This window comes from Lissotriton helveticus, chromosome 7 (assembly GCF_964261635.1).
Source record: "Lissotriton helveticus chromosome 7, aLisHel1.1, whole genome shotgun sequence".
NCBI classification, from domain to species: domain Eukaryota; kingdom Metazoa; phylum Chordata; class Amphibia; order Caudata; family Salamandridae; genus Lissotriton; species Lissotriton helveticus.
This window is the reverse complement of record NC_136068.1, coordinates 1805765109-1805787606: the sequence shown is the minus strand read 5'-3', so window position 1 is coordinate 1805787606 and position 22498 is coordinate 1805765109. Positions and strand designations below refer to the sequence as shown.

The window sequence follows — 22498 nt, the reverse complement described above, 5'->3', positions numbered from 1 at the left end:
ACAACACGGTTTTTACAACGCATACCATTACAACGCATAGTGCTTTTAGACGCTGGATAGTGAGTTGTTTAATTTACTATTCCAACTCCAGTCCCCGTGGATAGTAGGGAAGGTGTTGGATAGTACATTAAACCTATTCCCTATCCTAGATCGCCCCCCAGCTCAATGCGTTGTAATGGTTTGCGTTGTAAAAGTTGCGTTGTAAAGGCACTGCGTGGTAAAAGTTGCATTGTAAAGGTTGTTTACCTTGAATTTTCCATATAGGCGTGTAGCACATGTACAAGAGTTTTAGAGACCTTTACATGAGTGTTGAAGGTCTGACCTGCTATAAATTGGATTCAGCTTCCGTTGCTCTGTTTCAGAGAGCCCATTCACAAATTAACTGTTAACCCCAAAATTTCTGTTCGCTGTAGCAAAGCTGGATCTCAGATAGAAAAGTAATTGGTTACAATATGTCAAAATATAATGCTTAATTTTGGTTTGGGGACAGCTAGAAAATTGATTGAAGGGCCCATTTTAATAGTAAATTAAAATCCAATTTAATAGTAAAGCCAAATGTTATATTACTATTTTGAAAATTACACTTTTAGAAAATTGTCATTTTCTTGCCTAAGCCAAATGTGGCTTTTGGCCAATGTCCAGTGTCACCTGACTCATGAATGACTCCCTGGTAGTGAGATGTGGATTGCTCCCAGACAGTGGAATAAACGTGTGGAGAAGTGTTTTTGCTAATTGAGCAGAATGATCAGGATGACTGTGCCAGGCCCCTTTCTGAGGTTCAAAGGGTGCCTACCTCACCACTGGCAGATGTAGCTGACACCTAGGCCTGCCTTCCTTTGTCTTTCTACCCCAACCCCAGAGGGCGAGGAGAGCTGCCCCAGATCCAGTTTAAAGTGACCAAAGCAGAACATTTTATAGTTTCCATAGCCACACCTCTGGGAGGGCACAGTAAGCTTTGACCAGGGGGAAAAAGCTCTGCCATGTTGGACTTTAGTAGAGGGGGGGACACTGGCACAGTCTACAGTAAAACAAACAAGAAGTACTGCAAAAGTTGGCAGGGTCACCCCTGGGAACATTTAACCCATTGAATTTCAAGGGGCGGGAGGTGCACTCACCCACAGGTTGACACTGTGCATAAATAGGGCACATCCAGTACCCCCTTGTCCTCACATCACTCCTGCACCTGTGAAGATCAGGTGAAGGATTCCCCTGCCTTCTGAATCCTGAATGGAGACTGGACCTGCTTGCCTTGAACAAAGAACCCCAGAAGTGACACAAAGAGTCAATATGCTGACCGCTGTGTGACCTCTCCTTGCAACTGCCCAGCTGGCCATTTCTAACTGGAAATGCTCTCTGCAGCTGATCTGTGCTGAAGTCAGTAATAGCACCCAAATGACGTTTCCCAGATTCTGGACCCTTGACTGGTGTTGGAGTGTTCACCGCCTGTCCGAACTCCAATAGCTCAGACTCAGAAACTTTTTTCCAACTTTCCCTCCAAAGAACCTGTGGGGGAGCAAGACAGTGGTCAATGTTGAATCGCCGGTCTGATTCAACTGAAGGAGATCTGACTTCCAAAAATGTTTTTAAGTCCAAACGTAGAGGGCTTCATTGAGACCAACACGAGACAGCAACCTGGTAAAGTTTCTCTGGGCACAGACTTCAGACTTCGCCTGCTTGAAGCTTTGCCACCTTCATGCTGAAATGTCTCTCTACCTCAACCTCCAGTCTCCAAGACCTGCATCAGATCCAGCTTACCCGCCAATGGCTTGTCAACTACCTCTTTCCCTCCTAAAATTTCCAAGACAGAAGGTAGACTTTCACTAGGATAAACCTGGTCCCTGTACTGTATCTGGCCATGCTCCATTACAGTCAGCCTTAACCTTTGGTTATGACCCTGGTCTAGCACAACCAGACAGCCTCAGCTGGCGCTTTGTGCTTTTAGGCAATTTTCAAATCAAACTTTAAAAATTCATATATTATATTCTACTTTTCAGAATTTGTATTGTTGTGGTGTCATTTTATGTATTAAAATGTACTCTATTTTTCTAAATTGGTTTAGAATTTTTCTTGTGTTGTGTTTTTATTTGCATAAATATTCAGACATTGCTTCTAAATAAGACTTGAGTGCTTTTGTGGCAAGCAACCGCAGGGCTAAGCATCGGTTTATTTATTGACTTTAGTGGTTCACTTTGATAAGGATTGTGATTATTATTTGAGGTGGTTTCTCACCCCCTCAACTAATTCTCCAATTTCTTTGCACACATGGACAACAAAGCCATGACAGAGGGCCTGTTTTCTCTTCAAATTTAGAGATGACCACTAGCTCAGCAGTCATCGCTGTAAATTCAAAGTAATTGACATTGCTACAGTTCCACATTACTTCCACCTGGGCCAAATGTGTATCCCTTTATAAAAATGGATTGCTGATCATTAACAGTCATTTGCAAGTATTTTAATGTGCTTGGTATCTAGAATGCACAGACTCAAACAAATATAGCATCTTTAAATACTCTCAACTGTTTCACGTACTGCATAACTATATGGGAAACATCCATTACAGCGCAGTCATTATATCGCACTGCTTTTACAATGCATCTGTTACAATGCTACAGCCTTTACATTAAATGCCATTACAACGCATGTCACTACAACATACGCCATTACAACGCATACCATTATAATGCATTACAAGGTAAGTAATGGAGATTTTTTACTTTTAGGGTGGGTATGGGTTTTGGGGTAGATGGGAATAGTAATTTTTACCCCTACACTATTTAACACTTTCCCTACTGTAGCACTCACTGGTGTGGGAATAGTAATTTTTACCCTTACACTCTCCAACTCACCCTACTGTTGTACTCACTGGAGTGGGAATAGTAATGTTTACCCCACACTATCCAACACTTGCCCTACTGTTGCGCTCACTGGAGTGGGGATAGTAATTTTTAGTCCTACACTATCCAACACTTTCTCTACTGTTGCACTCACTGGAGTGGGAATAGTAATTTTTACCCAATTCTTACCCTACTGTTCCCCTAAAAGTATTATGTGTTGTAATGGTATGCATTGTAATGGAATGAGAAGTAATGATAGTTTTTATAAATGCGTTGAAATGGTATTCGTTGTAAAATCCTGTGATGTAAAAACCGCATTGTAAAAGCATGCGTTGTAATTGTTTGCTTTGTAACTTCATATATTCAACTAGATATCTTTGTGGTGATGTAAGTGAATGTCTTTGAATGCTTCTTGTCCAGTTAAAGTCACTCCCTCTAGCTGATTATGCTTGGGAGTCCACCCAAAATATCCAATTAGTAAATCCATTTCACTTTAATGAAAGTTTTCTAGCAAGGCCACTAGCAATTACATCAAGGAAAAAAAGAGACAGATTTGAAAATGGTGGCAGGAGATAGTGGCTGGAATTCAATTTGTGCTGAAGAGAACATGCAGCGGTACAATGTGGAAAACACTCATGAGCATGCTAAGCCATCTAGAAGGAGAAATCCAGGACTTGAAGGGATGTTTGCCAGAAGGCATCATATAGGGGTTGAAGGAGAAAATTGCATATGAGCTCGAACAACTAATTACATTTTACTGTCAGGAACACACCATAAGGCGTGGTGCATGATCAGAACTCCTCTATCAAGCATAAGAAGTTGCTCTAGATTTTGTTATACATAAAGACAAGGATTGGGACAACATTTCCTCCATGGTGTTTTTGGATATACAGAAAGCTTTCGATTTGTTTGGGTGGGGTTATCTTTTTACAGTACTTGAGAGACTTTGCGCCCAGTTAAGGTCTCAGTGGACAGTGACTGATATCCCGTCTGCCGATTTAGAAATCCCATAGGATATAATGGGATTTGTGCTTCAGCAGAGGGGACATCGGTCTCTAATATGATGGAGTGACCCATCCACCGGGATCTAAATCAAGCTGTTAATTTGAGACCTGAAATCTGTAAATGGATCTGTCTTTTATACACTGCCCTACCAATCTTGGTTCATGAATGTTCTCTGATTCTTCTTGTGTGTCCCAGCAAACACATAAGAGATGCATCCTTTCTCATCATACTCTCTCCTGTTCTACTTGCCGTTCCCATGAAAGCCTGCTAATGCCATTCCTCTTGATGCAGATGATGCACTATTTCAATGTCCCTCAAAAAAATGTTGAGCAGATAGGACTCGTGTCTGTGATAGGCATGAAAAGTCATGTTTTTCTCCTTGAGATCCCTGGGTGCAGATGGCGGGAGAAGGCCTGCAAGCTCGCTGACTTGGGAGCTAGCTTATTCAGATTAAGATCTCCACACAGATAGACTGAGCAAAACAAAGTTGTAGGGAAGTCTCAACTATCCTGAAACAGTTAGAAACAATGGATCAGGACACAGTAGTAAACACCAGACTTTAAGAACTGATGTTTTTAACCTCTAACACCTCTAAAACATCAATGGGCATAGACTTTATAAGGTTGGACCTCATGGCCTTCAACTGACACTTAACTTTGAGCGAGAACAGACTGGCAAGCTTTGAGCAATTTTTAACTACCGCAACAGACTGGGGACAGGCCCAATTGACATATGCAGGCAAGATGGAAATGGACAATATCATGGCTTTCGTGCTCCACTTTATTCAAGAACTGGTATATTAGATCTAAGCATGAACATACCTTGCTGCACTGGAGGATTACCCACTTCCCTAAGTGGAGCACAGTACTGCCGTACCACCCAGGAACAGAAGGTACCTGCTCAGCACATAAGGCTCCTTCCAATGAACTGTACATATTGCACAAAGGCAAGTCTTTGGACAAGGGAAGGGATATCCTAATGCACAGTTAATTACATAGATTGGTTTTAAAGGTTCTTTGCTATTTGGCCAGGGTTTTCTTTTCCCTTATTTCTTTTTTTACAACACTATGCATAGTTTGTTTCTCTTGGTGCCAGTATAGGTCACCGTATACACCATTCCCATCTAGTTCACTAGATGTTTTGTGTTTACTTTTGTCAATGCACTTTGCATACCAATCTTATTACACTGCCTCCACCTGAAGTTCTTTTATGTAGACCACAATACCCTCATAATCCTCTCCCTCAGTGTGAATGGTCTGGTTGTAACGTTAGGATTTTGTCTCAGTTAAACTTAAGTTTATCTTAAGTTTAAATTAAGACCAAAACTTAAGATTGACTGAGACAAAATCTTAACTTTAGTACTCCTAAATGCTTCTGTGAATATCGAAAGTCGTAAAGGATTTTGTCTCAGATTACTTTTGTGAATGGGGCCCTTAGTGACTGCACCTCATATCATTTAGGAAGCATGAAAGGCAAGTATAAGTGAGGAGCTGAGGCAAGATTCTGCAGTTATAAAACAACAAATGCTCACTAACCATTTAGCTCAAGAACTGCAGTAAACACTTATCACAACACAATTCAATAAGATACACACACACCACAGAGGCGCTTGCAAAATACATTTTCTCAATGAATTATACACTTCACTAGCAGAAAAGGCCTAATTTCACTCAAAGCAAAGAGTGTATAGAAGAGGCAAAATGGCAATCTGCTTGCTGGCCAACTGAAGCACAAAGAAGTGTCTCATACAATTGCAGCCATAAAAAATGAACGGGGCTGCTCACACATACATCTTCAGTGTCTCTTATAAAAATGTATACACTCATCAGGTAGATATCTTATCCACTTTTAACGCCTTCTAAAGCGGCAGCGCATAACGTCTTCTTTTGTGTGGAGTAACTTGAAAGATAGGACAGGCCTATATTTTTATGTGTGCCGTTCTCCACCTCGACTGCGGAGTCTTCACAGTATTAAAGTTACTATTAACTTGTTTGTTTGTGAATCCCGAAAAAAAGTAAGCCTACACAAAATAGTAAACTTACCTTACTGAATTGGGCACTGAGTATCAACATTTCTGTAGCACTCACTACTTGCCCATTAAGTTGGCAATGGACTTCCACGTTTAAGCAATGCCATGGTCTGTGGCAACAGTAGGTATATTAGATCCAAAACAAGGGATTTCATTGGATGTCCCACCATGCAGATCAAAGGATAATATTGTTTGATGTGTATTCAACTGTTTTAAAGTCATATTCTAGACACATGCAATAAGTGTCTTTTTTTACTTCAGGCATATTTTCCACACGTTTACTCCCTTACATGACTCAGCCACTTGCTGATGGGAATCTTCCAGGGAACGTATAGGCACAGCAGTTAATAACATTCTGTACATTTGTTCCACTCACTTCATTTATACCATGGTAGTGAAAATAAATGTAACCCATAACATGTTATTTGAATCAATGACACTAATAAACATGTATGTATATTTATTACAAGAGTGAGAGGTTCAGACTTGATTTTATTACCACAGTACTGCAAAATTGACACGGGGAAACACTCCTTACTGCCTCAGGGATGGCATGTAACAATTACTTTTACAGATTTCTGTATAGTCAAAAACCCTCCTGAGTGAGGTTTTACCTTAATGCAGAAATGTAACAACTTGTATCCTGGATTTGTTGATTATTGTTTGTCAAAACAAATACATGTGAAAATATTGCATTAAAAAAGCATCTATGCAGATGCTCAGTGTATAATATGTTTTTTATCACCATTGTTGAGAAAGGGGAGAAACTTCAGTTCTCATGAGTCATGGCCTCTCCCTATATTGAACATTGGTCATGAACAGCATATTACACTCGGTGCATCTGCATATATATTATATATGGAATGGTTGTACATACACTGAGGTGTTTCAGGGGTGCAGTTATCCATGGTGCAGCACGCCGTGCTGGTTCTTAATGTCAAGTATAGATTGCTCATACTCAAGATCTTATTGCATGACCTGGAAAGCCCACAGGATCGTGCAAACGTGGTGAATTTTATACTTCCTATAATAAAGAGAAATAAAATGTTAATGAGTATTTTTGGCTGCTATAGCTATAACAAAACCAGTACAAAGGGAGTGTAAAGTAAATGTTTATTTTGTAAATCATTTTATAAAATGTAGATTAGCACTGGATCCAGGAAACATGGGAATCTATTTTACCCACATCTATGAGCTTATTCACCTGAGTGTCATTCCACCCAAGAAGGACTTCTCCCTTTGCCTCCAACCTAAAAATGTCGGGTTTTAAGTAGTGCTTTAACTTAGGTTATTAATTCATAACCCTAACTGTACACAAACACTCACACCAACATATATATAGTTTAGTTATTCCTCATCCAGGAGGTGTAAGCAATGAATATTGTGATGTATATATATACTATACGGTCGCCAGTAGGTAGTTATAGTCAGGACCTAGTTTCCACAGGAAACACATTTTTTGTTTTCCCAATAACTTTGGCGCTGGTTGACGAATCTTCGCGACATTTTCAAAATTATGGCCTGCTCCGGTCTGCTCCTATCTCAAGTGGGGGCTGAGAAAAAAGGGGGGTCCCAAAACATGTTTTCTCAATGTTAATTCCCATAGGAAACTTTAGACACAGCTACAACCTGAACTGCTGAACGGAATTACACCAAATTTGGCAAAAAAGGTAGCACTTGGTGTAAATGGTGTTAATTATGGTTTTGCACGAGTGAAATGTCCAACTAACTATAGCTTTCGCTAAAACCTATGTTTTTTTTGTGAATATATATATATATATATATATATATATATATATATATATAAATATATATATATATATATATATATATATATATATTCACTGAAAAAACCATAGGTTATAGACCATATATAGTTAGGAATTAGCATTTAAAAAACCTTATTTTACTCACACAAAACCATTGAAATTCCATATATAGTTAGTTGCACTAACTATATATTGCGCACCCGCAATCCACTGCTGATGATGTCACATATTACATCATTCATGACATGGTCAGTGACATCACTGATGACATCACTGATGACATCTCAAATGACATCACTGATGACATCACTGATGACAACATCCAGTGACTATGTTTCTGTGAAGTTAAAATATGTCTTACATATTGAAGAATGAGTGGATGTATAAGTGTCTGGACGAAGGATTTAGTAGGTGCATGACTGAATGTATGAGTGAGTGATTAAATGTGTCTCACTGAGTGCATGGGTTAGTGACTAAACTGTCTTAATTTGTGCATCATTATGTCTGTTGTTCTGTAAACTGCTGCATGTGTTGATCAGTAGCTATATGAGTAACTATATGGGTTATTGATTGATTGCCCAAGTATTTGCATGGGAGACTGAGTGTGTGTGTGGCTGGATGGGAGGTGTGTGACTCTGTACAGATCAATGTGTACTTGTATCAATGATTGTATAAGAGAGTAAGTATGTGTTAGTATATGGTTGAAAACGTAAGGTGCTCTATGTTTAACTGTATAGAGTAGAAAATGGAAGTGTGATTGATTCTTTACAGGACTGACTAGGTGTGTGAGTAACTCCATGGATGAGTGGCAGAGTGTGAGTGTCTGTATAGGTGTATGAGTGCATATGATTGTGTTGTAAACATGAGTGATTGTATGTATGAATGATTGTATGGGTGAATGAGTGAATGTGTGTGTAGACGTAGGAATCAGTGAGTACGTATGTAGTAACTAGTATTGGTGTGTCAATGGTTTCAAAAATTATACTCTGTTTTTAACACTGGGTGAAACAGAGGTTATATTAAAATGTGAGGAGATGCATTGTATTGTCACATGAATGATATCATCAGTGATGTGGTCATTGATGTCAAATGAGATGTCATCAGTGATGTCATCAGTGATGTCATTTGAGATGTCATCAGTGATGTCATCAGTGATGTCACTGACCATGTCATGAATGATGTAATATGTGACATCATCAGCAGTGGATTGCGGGTGCGCAATATATAGTTAGTGCAACTAACTATATATGGAATTTCAATGGTTTTGTGTGAGTAAAATAAGGTTTTTTAAATGCTAATTCCTAACTATATATGGTCTATAACCTATGGTTTTTTCAGTGAATTTTCAAGGTTTTGTAAATGCTAATTCCTAACTATATATGGTCTATAACCTATGGTTTTTTCAGTGAATTTCAATGGTTTTTTAATAGCAAATATCATAAGCTGTCGAATGTCAAGTACGTGGTAAGAATTTTTTTTTTCGTGTTTATGCACACTGATCTGCTTTGATTGCTGCCCCCCACCCCTCATTTCTATTAGGAGTACTCTCTCTTTGCAGATAGTGAAGGGTAGTTAATGCAGCCCTTTCCCCCTTTGTAATCCGTCGTGCCTGCTTCTCTCTCCATTTGATTGATTGTTCTCTTTGGTTCATTCTCTATTTACAAACAAGCACAGAGTCGCAATACTCTGTTTAGTCTTTGCAGATAGCGAAAAATCGTGTAAAAAAACAAAAGGAATCGAGCAAAATCAGTAGGCCACTAATGGGATCTCTTTTGACCTCGCTAAAATAGAAACATTAGGAACAACCTGTTGAAAATAGCAATGCGTATGTATATAAGCGGCGTTCATTTGTGTTCACAGTACCCCTTGTTGATTGTTTCAATCGAGCATTGAATTGTTCGAAGTTAATTCTCTTAACGATCTTCTCTACCTGCAAACGAGGAAGAATAGGAATATTCTATCTCCCTTTGCAGATAGTGAAGGGTAGGTAACGCAAGCCTTTAACACGTCGTACCTATTTCATTCCTCATTGATTGATTGATTGTCCGAACATTGACTGTTTGGGAATTAGTTCTTTTTGGAGGTATTCCCTGTTTGCAAATAAACGTAGGAAAATCTTTGCAAGTAGTGAAAGGGTACGTAATGCGGACCGTTCTCCCCCGTTGTAATCTGTCATGCCTATCTACTCCCCACTGATTGATGCACCTTTTTCACCCGGACCATTTACTAGAGATACGTCATCTGGCCCGACCAGAGAGCACCCCTAGTGAAAAGGACATATGCAATAATAACGAAGTGATCACTGTATCCTGTTAACAGAAACTTTACCATGAAACAACCTGGAAAGAAAAAAATAGGAAAACGAAAATCAGTAGGCCACTGATGAACATGAACTTTTATTAAACAACGAACAAAGAAACGATAACATAACGTAATGATAAAACCTATTAATGTCCTAGAAACAAGAAAACGTTAAAATATGCCAGTGGTGAGAGACCAGAAAAACAGTAAGAGAAACCAAATCACCCCTCGCTGTCCCACCGCCTGCCACGCCAAAAAAATCGATAGACTAGGGAAAATGCAAGTCAGTAGAACATCCACCCCCACTCTGGAAACTTCCAAGGTGGGGCAGGGTTCCGGCTACGCCCAGCCGGGAGCAGCCCATATAAGGCAGGTTCTGCTGCCACGCCTCGGCCAGGAGATCCTAACGTAGGGTGTAGCCGGAGGAGAGGCCGAGACCAGCGGGACCCGGCCAGGGGATTGCCTTTACAACGCTGAACAGTTGCAGGGGGGGGGAATGTCTCCTCGACCCTCCCCTCTCTCTCCCAGTCCGGCCGCGGTGGCCCTTGAGAGTTGCAGGTAGTCCCGCCACATGCTCTTCCGGTCCGACCACCAACGGTCGGGGGGCCGAGGCCGACGGGATCCGGCTGCAGCCGATAAACCAAGAAACCCGTTCATGGGGCCAGAGCCAGGGGCGTCCGGCCGACATCCACCGGAAGCCCGGCCCGAAGACGGACGGGACACTTCTTTCTTTTATAATGGCTGCGACAACACTGGAGGGGGATGTCTTGCACATGCCTCCGACCCCCCCTCGTCCTCATCGCCTGGTCCGGCCATAACAAATCTCAAGCGAGACGCCGTGGGGTGCACTGGGAGGGAGAGACGGTGCGAACAGGCCTCTCCCGCCTCCCCAGGTGGAGGCTTCCCAGCTGCACCCTCAGCGCTCCAGGCGGTGGCATCCTAACAACTCCAGTGCTGCACAGTTTCGGAACGACCTAGATAACGGTTCTTCCACTGTGGCCATGCTGCAACGTCTCGCCCGGCAGGGTGGAGCCCGTCCGCTCATGTGACCCCGCGATCGCCGGTAGCTGCCGAACTCTCAAAATGGCGGTCGACCTGGCAAGAGCGGGCCCAACATAAAGAAATGGCCCGGTCACTGGTTGACTCCACCACCGTAGTCCTCCACGACCTTGAAGATTCTAGAGGAGCCGCGGGAGTCTCCGACCCCCGATGGGGAATGACTGCCATGATCGCCCGTGGAGTGACGAAACTGTATCCGCGGGACGTCGGCGCTCCCATGCTGGCGCCAGCCTCACTTTGAATTACTACAATCCTGCAGACCTCACTTCCGGTGAAAGCACAGTGTGACCCGGTAGGAAAAATTATTGCACCCCCTCCCCTTTTTGACTGATAGTTCAAACCACCGATCCTTTCCTTTGCCCTTTTAACGGAACTTTGGACTGCCTCCCCCTCTTTTACATTTTCTAGAGAAAACAAAACATTAACCACTACATTAGCATAGCAGTTGACACCAGAACTGTTTTCAAATTGAAAACCAACAACATCTTCAACAGAATCCTTTTTGTTTCTGCTGTGACCCTGCTACAGCACAGGCATTGTCCCCAGCAGTAATTCTGCAATGCCGGTAAGAATAGCTGTGGTGCCTACTGGACTCACTCACCCCCGCGGCGCCCCACGCCGTTATTTGCTGGGCGGCAACTTGCTAGACATCACTTTCGTGCCATCTAGATTTCAGCGCGTTCTGCTGCCTTGGAACTATTCGCACAACAGACCGCTACTGACAAGAATATTTCATTATTGGTGCTGTCAATTTCAATAAATCTATTGGATAATTAAAAAGAAATTGCCACGGTCTCTTCGTTGTTTAAATGTTTTTACTGTTTTTGTTTTGTTGTATATATTTATATGTTATTAAAGTTTTATATTCCTACTACTTTGTTGGAGTGCTATATATTTTTAATGTGACACATAATTGTAAAAACTTTGATGTACAAAGAGTCATTCCTGGAATCTTCCGCTTCAGGCTCGGTCCTCTCCCCAATCACAATACAGGATGGTTTTCAGATAGTAGGAACGCGTGTGCTGTGACGGATCACATCGGGTGTGGGCCTTGATCTACTATAACTCCTTTGAAGAGGGGTGATTCTTTACAGCTGGGGCCATAAACTACATCTGCAGGGCTAGCTGATAGCCTAGGACCGGCCTGGACATTCGGACACAGAGGAAGAGGAGTGTCAGAGGGTGCGGTAGTGAATAGGGCGAAAGGGAGGTGTCGGGCGGGCACAGAGTGTGATTCTCAGGGAAGAGCAGCGCAGATGGGGGAAGGTTTATTGCCCATGCATAAGACAGAGAGCGGTGGTGACCAGTGCCTGGGGGAGATGCTTACGAGGGTGAGGAGCCATGCTACGAATCGACAGCGTGCAGAGAGTGGGTCTGGTCAAGACATCTAAAATGGCTGCCGTGCACGACAAAAGTGTGGCATTTCAAAAAAGGCAAGATGGCGCAGACAATGTTTTTCAACACTTCCTCATTTCCTTCGAATCGAACGTTAACAGACGTTGGGGCATATTACCAAAGTTAAGCGATATTTATCGCTAACGATGCTTACCAACCAATTTTTTACCACTAAGCATCGTCAGAAATTATCGAAGATAAACCTTACTATTATCAAGGTTTATCGCAAATGCGATAATAAACGGCCGCAATGCATGAATATCGCTAAAAACTCAGCGATATTCATGCATTACCGAGCTAATGCTCTTAGCCATGTTATCCACCTCCCATTGGATAACATGGCTAAGAACTGCTCAGGGCAGGTGTTACTTTTTGGAGATATTCGCGCTTAGCGCGAATATCTCCAAAAGTTGGTAATAGGAGATAGATATCTTGCATGTTGTAATGCAAGTTATTGTGGTATATGGAACTCATACCATAATCTCTCAGGAAAGCAGAAACTGATCCTTTTGGGACCGCCTAAAAAGGCCTAGGGGGTGAGGAGTACTCTACTTTGCCCCCTTTTCACGTTCCGAACTATTTTATTTTACTCTCTTCTGTAATTACACAAAATACCAGCGATAAGATGCATCGGAGACACACAGTGAGAGAAAGGAGGCCGGAGATGAAGAAGACATGTCAAATACACATTGGAGATAATATAGTGGCAGAAGGGAAGTAAATATGAGTAAACTTACCATGTAACATAAAAATATTGCACTCTATACTATAAGTCTCATTTTATACTACAATCACTTCGCTACAACCTCATAAATTAAAAATAAAAATAAATAATGTCTCAAACAATTTTTGATTTCTAAATATAAATTTATTCTTCAGAATTTTCTAAATTTGAAACAACTACTAACATGTCCTCATCAGTAATTTCCTCTTCAATCATCTCATCTGGAATCTCCTCATTAAAAGTCTGCAATGATGATTCTTGTAACTCTATGGTCTCCAAACACTCGATAAATTCGCCATCAAGAGATTGATCAAAAAAATCATTCAAGTCATCTCCTCCTTCTGACAATATTTCATTATTGGTGCTGTCAATTTCAATCAATGTAGTGGAATCATTCAAGTCATCTCCTCGTGACAATATTTCATTATTGGTGCTCTCAATTTCAATCAATGTAGTGGAATCATTCAAGTCATCTCCTCCTTGTGACAATATTTCATTATTGGTGCTGTCCATTTCAATCAATCTAATGGAATCATACAAGCCATCTCCTCCTTGTGACAATATTTCATTATTGGTGCTCTCAATTTCAATCAATGTAGTGGAATCATTCAAGTCATCTCCTTGTGACAATATTTCATTCTTGGTGCTGTCCATTTCAATCAATCTAATGGAATCATACAAGTCATGTCCTCCTTGTGACAATATTTCATTATTGGTGCTCTCAATTTCAATCAATGTAGTGGACAATTCAAAAGAAATTGCCACGGTCTCTTCATTGTGAGCCATTTTATTTTGAAATTGCTTGCTGTAAATTGCAGAAAAAAATAATCACTTTCATTTATCGTTTTTAGTAATACATAATATAAAACTAACTTCATCAAGTATTTAGTATAACAGAAGGACAGCAAATAAATAACAGAAAACATTTTTCAAATTATCTTCAAGTGTACAACATAGTTCCCCTTACAAATTAACAACTCACCTTTTTAAAAGTAGCAGAAGTGTTAGTACTGTGTAAATCAAACACCAGAAATTCACCACCAAAAATTCCTCACAAATGTACCTCAGACAGTAGTATCACAAAATGGCTGTGGTTTCCTCTCATTTGACATATATACATAACCAATTAACTTTCATCACACACAAATACAAAACCAAAGTAACATTTTAATTGGTTCTAAATTTCAACACTTTCAAATGTGTTTTCCCCATGCAATTTTCCATAGGACATTTACATACGTCTACAGCCTGAATGGCTGAACGGAATTACACCAAACTTGGCAAAATGGTACATCAAACCTAAGAGGTCAGGAAGGATCTACTATGCCCCCTTATGGTCATTTCCCCCTTCGCTTTGGCCTCCTCTTGTCTCTCAATCCTACCGAGGGACAAGATGGCGGCCGCTACGGACTGTTTGGAATGTTGACAGACGCCGGAGAACCAATCAGCTTCGCAAAGCTCCGTAACGCGAAAAGTACGCGAAGCGGAGCGCTGTTACAGATATATATCTTTTTTTCAACGTTAATTTCTCAAAATCCACTGGAGCACATATATTGAGACCTAGCAAAGGCACATCGGGCTACCAGTCCCTAATATTTTGCCAAGTTTCGTGCAAATCCATTCAGCCGTTCGATTATTATTATTTTGGTTTTTTTTTGCCCCGCGGGGCCCTTTTAAAACCTCCACATCAAACCTAGGGGGTCAGCGAGGATCTACTATGCCCCCTTATAGTTATTTCCCCCTTTGTTTTGACCTCCTCTTGTCTCTCGATCCTACCGAGAGACAAGATGGCGGCCGCTACGGACTGTTTGGAATGTTGACAGACGCCGGAGAACCAATCAGCTTCGCTTCACAAAGCTCCGTTGCGCGAAAAGTCCGCGAACCAGAGCGCTAACCGGTCCGCTGTTACAGATATATATCTTTTTTTAAACGTTAATTTCTCAAAATCCACTGGAGCACATATATTGAGACCTACAAAAGGCACATCGGGCTACCAGTCCCTACAATTTTGCCAAGTTTCGTGCAAATCCATTCAGCCGTTCGGGCTAAAAGTGAGGCCAACCGCCCTATGGAAAACTCAATGTTAAAAACACGTTTTGGGACCCCCCTTTTTTCTCGGCCCCCACTGGACGAACCCCCCCCAAATTTTCAAGGGCTGCTCAGAAACAAAATGTGCCATTTTCCTGAAAATTTCAGCCGATTCCGTCCACAAACGCCAAAGTTATTAGACATAGAATTTTCAAAAAACCCATAGAGAAAAAATCCTAACTATATATACCTACTGGCGACCGCCAGTAGGTAATATATATATATATATATATATATATATATTTTTTTTTTTTTTTTTTTTTTTTTTTTTTACAAGATGGCCGCTGTAAACTTTGCAGAGTTGTTGTCCTTCGTTTATGTTGATCAATATGTACAGGGCAACTGGCTTTATAAATGGCGACCTTAACCATACACTGTGTTACACTGACGAAGCCTGCGAAGGCGAAACGCGTCTGTAAGGGGTGAGGGGGGTTAGGTGCCATTAAATTTTGTAAACCGGATTCCAGTGTGCCTGCCTTCTTTTTCTGCAAACCACGGAATTGGATACAGAAACGTGCATCTATATTCGGCGTCTCACCAGCGCTGGCGTGTGGCACCCGGGGAGCTGAGGAGCGACGGCGGTGAATCCAACGTGCTGCAAACTAATATGGCCGTTTGCCCCGAGGCACATTGAGCGAAGGAAGCAAAGCAACATCGGACGAAAGTGTGGCGTGGGATACACCTGACCGCACACGGAAGCGGGAACAAGCGGATCTGCCTTGGGCGATTGGAGAACCCGTCGGCTGCGACTGGGCGACTGACGGCTACCAAGAACCAAAAGGTGGAACCGGTGAGTGAACGCCGAATGTGTAAACTTTATGAGAACGCTCAGCCTCATCCCCGAAGGCTCCGTAACTGAGGCACCCGACCCCCAACCTTAGTGACTCCGTCACCGCCCCTGCATGTAAATTGTTTGTACACAGCGAAAAACGTTTAGACACGGAAATGGCCAACCCAGATGGTATCACGGGAGAGAGAGAGTCGGCGGCTAATTTTATGTTTAAAAGCTCCGCTACAAGAGCAACGCAACCAACCAAATCAACAACCCGAAATGTACCTGCGAGCACCTTGAAGACATTATTCACCAAACTGGAAAAGGCACAAGAACGCGAAGTCCGGAAATGGTGGGAGGCCACCTCATTAGAAAGATACATAGAGTGTGGCAGAATACCAAGAGGTCTTCGTATTTACACAGTACCCTCTTATGAAAACCCAGATCCGGAACTGCTCAAAGACTGGGCTGAATACACAGCAGAGTCAGCTAAAGGAATGGTGCGCATGCTAATCAAGTATGCATGGAGCGACAGAGAAAAAAGTCTGAAAGACATAACGGAATTTGAAGAACTAATAGCCAAAGAAAAAGACTCCAAAGACAAAGATGACCTAAGAGATACCATGAACAAAAGAATAAAAGATTACGAACTGACAATCAGGAAGAGAAAACAATCGAAATTCCTCAGAGACGAGCAAGATTACCTCACAGGGAGAATACTAACTTTCGCCAAAAAATTTGATGCCACAAGAAAACGGATGGCCCAATCAGACCCAATGTCGGTGGATCAGGATACTGAGGAATCTGAAGTCTCTGAAGGTGAGCAAACCGAGGGCAGAAAAGAAAAAACAAAGGCAGCTGAGGTCCCTTTTTTAGACGAGTTCGAGGTGATCAAGGAGACCCGTCTACGCCCCCAACAGAGGAATCACCCTCCAGTGCCACAACAAAACCAAAGAGGAGGACGCGGAGGGGCAAGAGGTACAAGAGGTACCGGACAACAAGCAATGAGCTCCCCGAGAGTCAACAGGAGCGGATTGAACCGCAAGAGACAGTAGACAAACAACAAAACAACATCATTAATCTTTCCAAGAGAATACTAACTGAGGAAGAAATGTCTATTTTGAAAAAGGGCTTAAGCTTTTGCCCAGCCAATGACTTTGACCCTGTGAAAGTGCGAATCGACTTATTCAAGTACATTAGGAAACTGAAGTTCAAAAAAATTTTCCTCCAATCGGGAAAAAGGGCCATCACATCAGTGAACTCCTGTGTTTCCAACGCAAGTCAAAATGAGACTCAAACATGCGAAGTACTGGCGGAATTTCTTTTAACGCCTACCCAAGAACCAAGTGGGAACATGCCAAATGCCGAGACACCATCACAGATCATCGTCACACAGAAACGTGACCCCAGCTCTATGAAAAATAAATCAAAAAAGCTGCCCATTACGAATTATGATGCCATCGATCTCTTCAACGAAGCAGTTCTGGAAGATCTGGACAGGATTTCATCACAGACAAGAAAGAAAATAAATCAAAAAACATCGAACATTTCAAAAAAAGAATGGCAAGCCATCAGATCTTTGAAGGAAGACACAACAATTGAAATAAAACCTTCGGACAAAGGAGGCAATGTGGTTATTTTTGATCGTGAGCATTACCTAACGGAAGCACACAGACAATTGAAGGACAGGGATTGTTATGTCCCCATACAAAGAGCGGAGTACAATAAAAGCATCCTGTCATTCCACAATATGTTAGAGAACTGGCAGAAGGAAGGCATGCTCACAATGGATGAGTTTCTATTCTTGAGATGTGAAGCGCCAATTGTACCAACATTCTATCACCTGCCGAAGGTACATAAACATGCAAAAAGACCTCCTGGACGCCCAATAGTGTCCAGCATTGGGAGCTTACTTGAAAACACATCCAGGTTTATTGACTCATATTTGGCACCCTTTGTCAAAGATCTGTCTTCATACCTTAAAGACACCCAAGATTTTCTGAGTGTCATGGACGGTATCACCTGGGACCCTGGAATGTTGTTGATCACACTTGATGTGGTCAACCTTTATACATGTATTGATCATGAACAGGGTCTGATTGCCATCAAATGGTTCCTGGACCTTAAATCTGAACAGTTTTCGAACCATAGCTCGATGATACTTTCTATGATTAGATTCTGTTTGTTCAACAATAACTTTTTATTTGATGGGACAATGTACAATCAGAAGAGAGGTACCTCCATGGGTTCGTGTTTCTCCCCCAGCTACGCGAATTTATTCGTGGGCTGGTGGGAGAGGCACGAGGCCTGGAGGGACTCCAATCAAGAATGGACCAACAAAATCTTGATGTGGACCAGGTACATAGACGACCTGTTCATAATTTGGCAGGGTGATCGTCAGTCAGCTGAAGAGTACATTACAATCTTGAACACCAATACTCTTAACCTTAGGTTCACCAGTACCATCAGTGCCACTAGCATCAACTATTTAGACTTGGAGGTGTTTGTACACAATAACAACTTGCAGACCCGCTTGTATAGAAAACCCACAGCGGGCAATGCTGTCCTACACGCCAACTCTTATCACCCAAAAAGCTTAGTGAAAAATGTACCTTATGGCGAGTTCCTACGTCTAAAGAGAAATTGCTCTTTGGACCGAGATTACAACCTCGCCATAAGGGAATCACAAGAGAGGTTTGAGGACAGAGGGTACAACAAGGAACTCCTCAAACAAGCAAAAACAAAAGCCTCAGGGGTCAATAGGAGGGACCTCCTAACCCCGAAGGTGAAGGAGAAGGCACCTGACGAGGTGCGAATGATCACGGAATTCAGCACCAAATCGTCAGAGGTAGTTAACATCTTCCAAAAACACTGGCACATACTAGCGGCTGATAAAACGTTGAAAAACAGTCTGCCAAAGAGACCCCTAATAACTTATAGGAGATGTCCTTCGTTGGCAGATCACCTGGTCCACAGTCACTTTAAAACATCGGCCCAACCCATCAAGGTGACCAATATAGTTGGTTTTTTTCCGTGTCTAAAATGTAAGGCCTGCAAATTCAGTAGCAAAGCACAGGATTATCCTAACAGAACAGGGGAGAAAAGACCCAATATCAAAATTAAGCAGTTGCTCAATTGTCATTCTGAGTACACTGTATACTGCCTGACCTGTCCCTGCAAGCTGCGATATATCGGCAGCACAATAAAACCTGTAAAACTAAGGATTCTTGAGCACATGAGGGCCATAACAAATAATGATAGGTCTTACCCTGTCGCCCGCCATTTTGCCGAACACCATCAAAGCAAATGGGAAAAACTTAGTTTTTACTGCATGGATCAGGTTCCCAAATCAGAAAGAGGAGGAGACAGGGAAAAATCACTCCGAGTACTAGAGTCAAAATACATCATTAGTCTTAAAACCATGACTCCTTGGGGGTTAAACAATAATGAAGAGCTTTGGGTGCACCTCTGAGTACGGTATCGTATGTATCTGTAAAAAATCTCCACTTGCTTTGCTAAACTGTATATAGAGAAGAAGTATTCTCAGAAAAAAGTGAATTTGTCCTTACACAATATGCTCTTATTGCTTATGGAATTGCCCATTCAGGGCGTAATGATGACACTGTTGCACTTTAGTAAATGTGAATAGATCACAAATGAAAGAAATAGATCTTTTTGGTGCTACTGAATCCTATATAGCAAAGAGTGATTCTCGCTGTGTATTGTAATTAAATGAATTAATGTACATAGAATGGTTAATCCATATGTTTTTAAACACGCACAATGCACTTTTCACTGTATTCGCCACTTTTAAAGCCAACAATGTAAATATCATTTGCACGTTACAAGATGGCCGCTGTAAACTTTGCAGAGTTGTTGTCCTTCGTTTATGTTGATCAATATGTACAGGGCAACTGGCTTTATAAATGGCGACCTTAACCATACACTGTGTTACACTGACGAAGCCTGCGAAGGCGAAACGCGTCTGTAAGGGGTGAGGGGGGTTAGGTGCCATTAAATTTTGTAAACCGGATTCCAGTGTGCCTGCCTTCTTTTTCTGCAAACCACGGAATTGGATACAGAAACGTGCATCTATATATATATATATATGTATATCAGCTCCCAACTCGTATCCCAAAGGAAACAAGACGACCACACACAATTCCAGGGGTAAACTCTGTTCTTTTATTTTACAGAAAAGTAAAGCGGGACAGGACGCATTTCGGGGTTGCGCCTTCTTTCCCTGTGAGTGGGAATGAGGTAAAGGTGCATTTAAATGATAAAACAAACATAGAAACAAGACAGCGTTCTTGCCCGATGCTCGCTCACTTGGCAATAACATAAGCAAAGGACTAACATATTGTTGAATCTATCAGCTCCATCTGAGAATGGATATGGTGCTTAGAAGCTTGCCAAATAACATATATACATAATTACATATCTAAAATCTTTGCATGATTGGGCTCTGTATGAGCATTTCCTGTGTACTGACGAACACATTCTATTTTGAAACAAGATTGTTCATTAAAACAACATAAAATAATGAAATGATATGATATAACTTATAGAGGAGCCCGTTGATCTCATTATGGGACCCTCATAAATTCATGATTGTCGAATCATCATTGAATTCATACCCAAAATAATTTTTAAAAAAAATGTTGTTTTTTTAAAATCATCCCAGTTTCCAGGGTTTGGCAGACTAATTAATTTCAGTCCTATAAGAACCAGCCACTTGTTCAGGGTGTTTAAACATAGTATAGTGATAGAAACAGAAAAGAAGCAGACAGTCTTTATTGCTGACAACTGACAGAATTGAGCCCTGCATGGGCAATCAAAATTAGAAGCACAGGTAAAATACACACTCTTACTCCTACTGCACAATCTACTTGTTGTGTTTCATTATAGATATGCACATGATTTGAATCAGATTACTAGATTCTTTAAACAATATAATTGATTTCACTAGTAACGTGTGTGTAGAAGGGAATCAATTTTGTGACCACAATTGCTCATTTGTTGTAAATAGATGAACTAACACAGCATATCACAGAAGAGTACATGAAAATAACAGAGAAGCACTAGATACATAAACAACAGATTGTGCCCTATCCGAAATGGATCGCTAGCTCTTCCTCAGTATTCAAACCCAGAGGGGCTTTGGTCTGCAAATCAACTATGTATCGTGATTCCAGCCTACGTAATGTTAGCTCTCTGTTGCCTCTCCGTTCATGGGTGGGTACATGATCTATGCAATAGAACCTCAGAAGATTTCTATCACTTTGATGGAATTGGGCGAAATGTCTCGCCAAAGGGTATATGAAATCATGCTTTTCGATAGCTCTGGCATGTTCCAAGATTCTATGTTTTGCTGGATGTATCGCGCTGCCTATGTAGCACTTTCTACAAGGGCAGACTAAGCAATAGATACAGTAGGGAGTGGTACATGTCATAAATTTATTGATAGTATGACTCTGTTTTTTTCTTGGGATCTCATATGTGAGGGTTTTTGGGCTATTTTTGCACGCTTTACACTTAGAAAAGGGAAAGAATCCTGTGAGGTTGCCTATTTATGGGTTATGTGTGATCCCTTCAAAGTAACTTCGCACTAGAGTATCTCTGAAGTACCGGCAACGCATGCAAGTGATTTGCGGATGATCAGCGAGACTCTTACCAATTACTGCATCAGATTTGAGAATGTGCCAATTTTGTGAGATGATTGACCTTACAGCATTAGAGTCACTCGAGAATGTGGTGATAAACCTCAGTGTCTCCACTTGATTTGTACTTGGCTGTTTTTTGTCTTTGAGAAGAGTATGCCTTGGAATGTGTTCAACTCTACTCAGGGTCTTCTGTAATAATGCGGGTGAATACCCTCTCACAGTGAGTCTATCTATGGCCTCCCCTGCTGCTTTTTGAAAATCATTCTCCTTGGTGCAGTTCCTCTTGAGTCTAAGAAGTTCCTTATAGGGGATACTATTCTTTAAGAATTTTGGATTGTTACTGTGGGCCTCCACTATTGAGTTTCCAACTGCTATCTTCCTGAAAAGTGATGTGCAAATTGCCCCATCTTGTATGGAAACCTTTAAATCAAGGAACTCTACTTCAGTCGCACTGATGTACCCACTGAAGTGGAGGTTTACTGTACTGCTGTTAAGTTCTTTAATATATACGTCTGGCTGAGTTGGAGAGCCTTTCCAGAGGATAAAAAGGTCATCAATGTACCTATACAAGCCCACTATAGACAATACCCAGTGTTGTATTGCATTTTAGGAGCCTAGTGAAATGTCCCCGATTCCTGTCCTTATTTAGGTATAACATATTATATCCTTATATAGGCATAGCAATCATAACCATATTGAGAAATAAATCAAGTAGTCCTAATACGGCTTGGCTAATCCCACTAGTTCCGAAAATCTACAACAATTTCTTGGAATAACCCGCCTTCAGCAGTCAAGGACTTCCCCCTGCATGAATATTAATTTATCCAAGAATTCATGTAGTTTTCAGAGAATTTAGTCT

General features: G+C 41.4%; 1 protein-coding gene across 1 annotated transcript in view; it reads right to left on the bottom strand.

The window, feature by feature from the left end:
* The window catches only part of LOC144770787 (phospholipase A2 inhibitor and Ly6/PLAUR domain-containing protein-like), a 104101-nt gene that overhangs the window by 36768 nt on the left and 44835 nt on the right, over positions 1-22498 (bottom strand). Inside the window, exon 3 of the mRNA XM_078655540.1 lies at positions 6746-6892. Coding sequence (XP_078511666.1) covers positions 6746-6892 — 147 coding nt within the window. The remainder of the gene's footprint in view (positions 1-6745; positions 6893-22498) is intronic.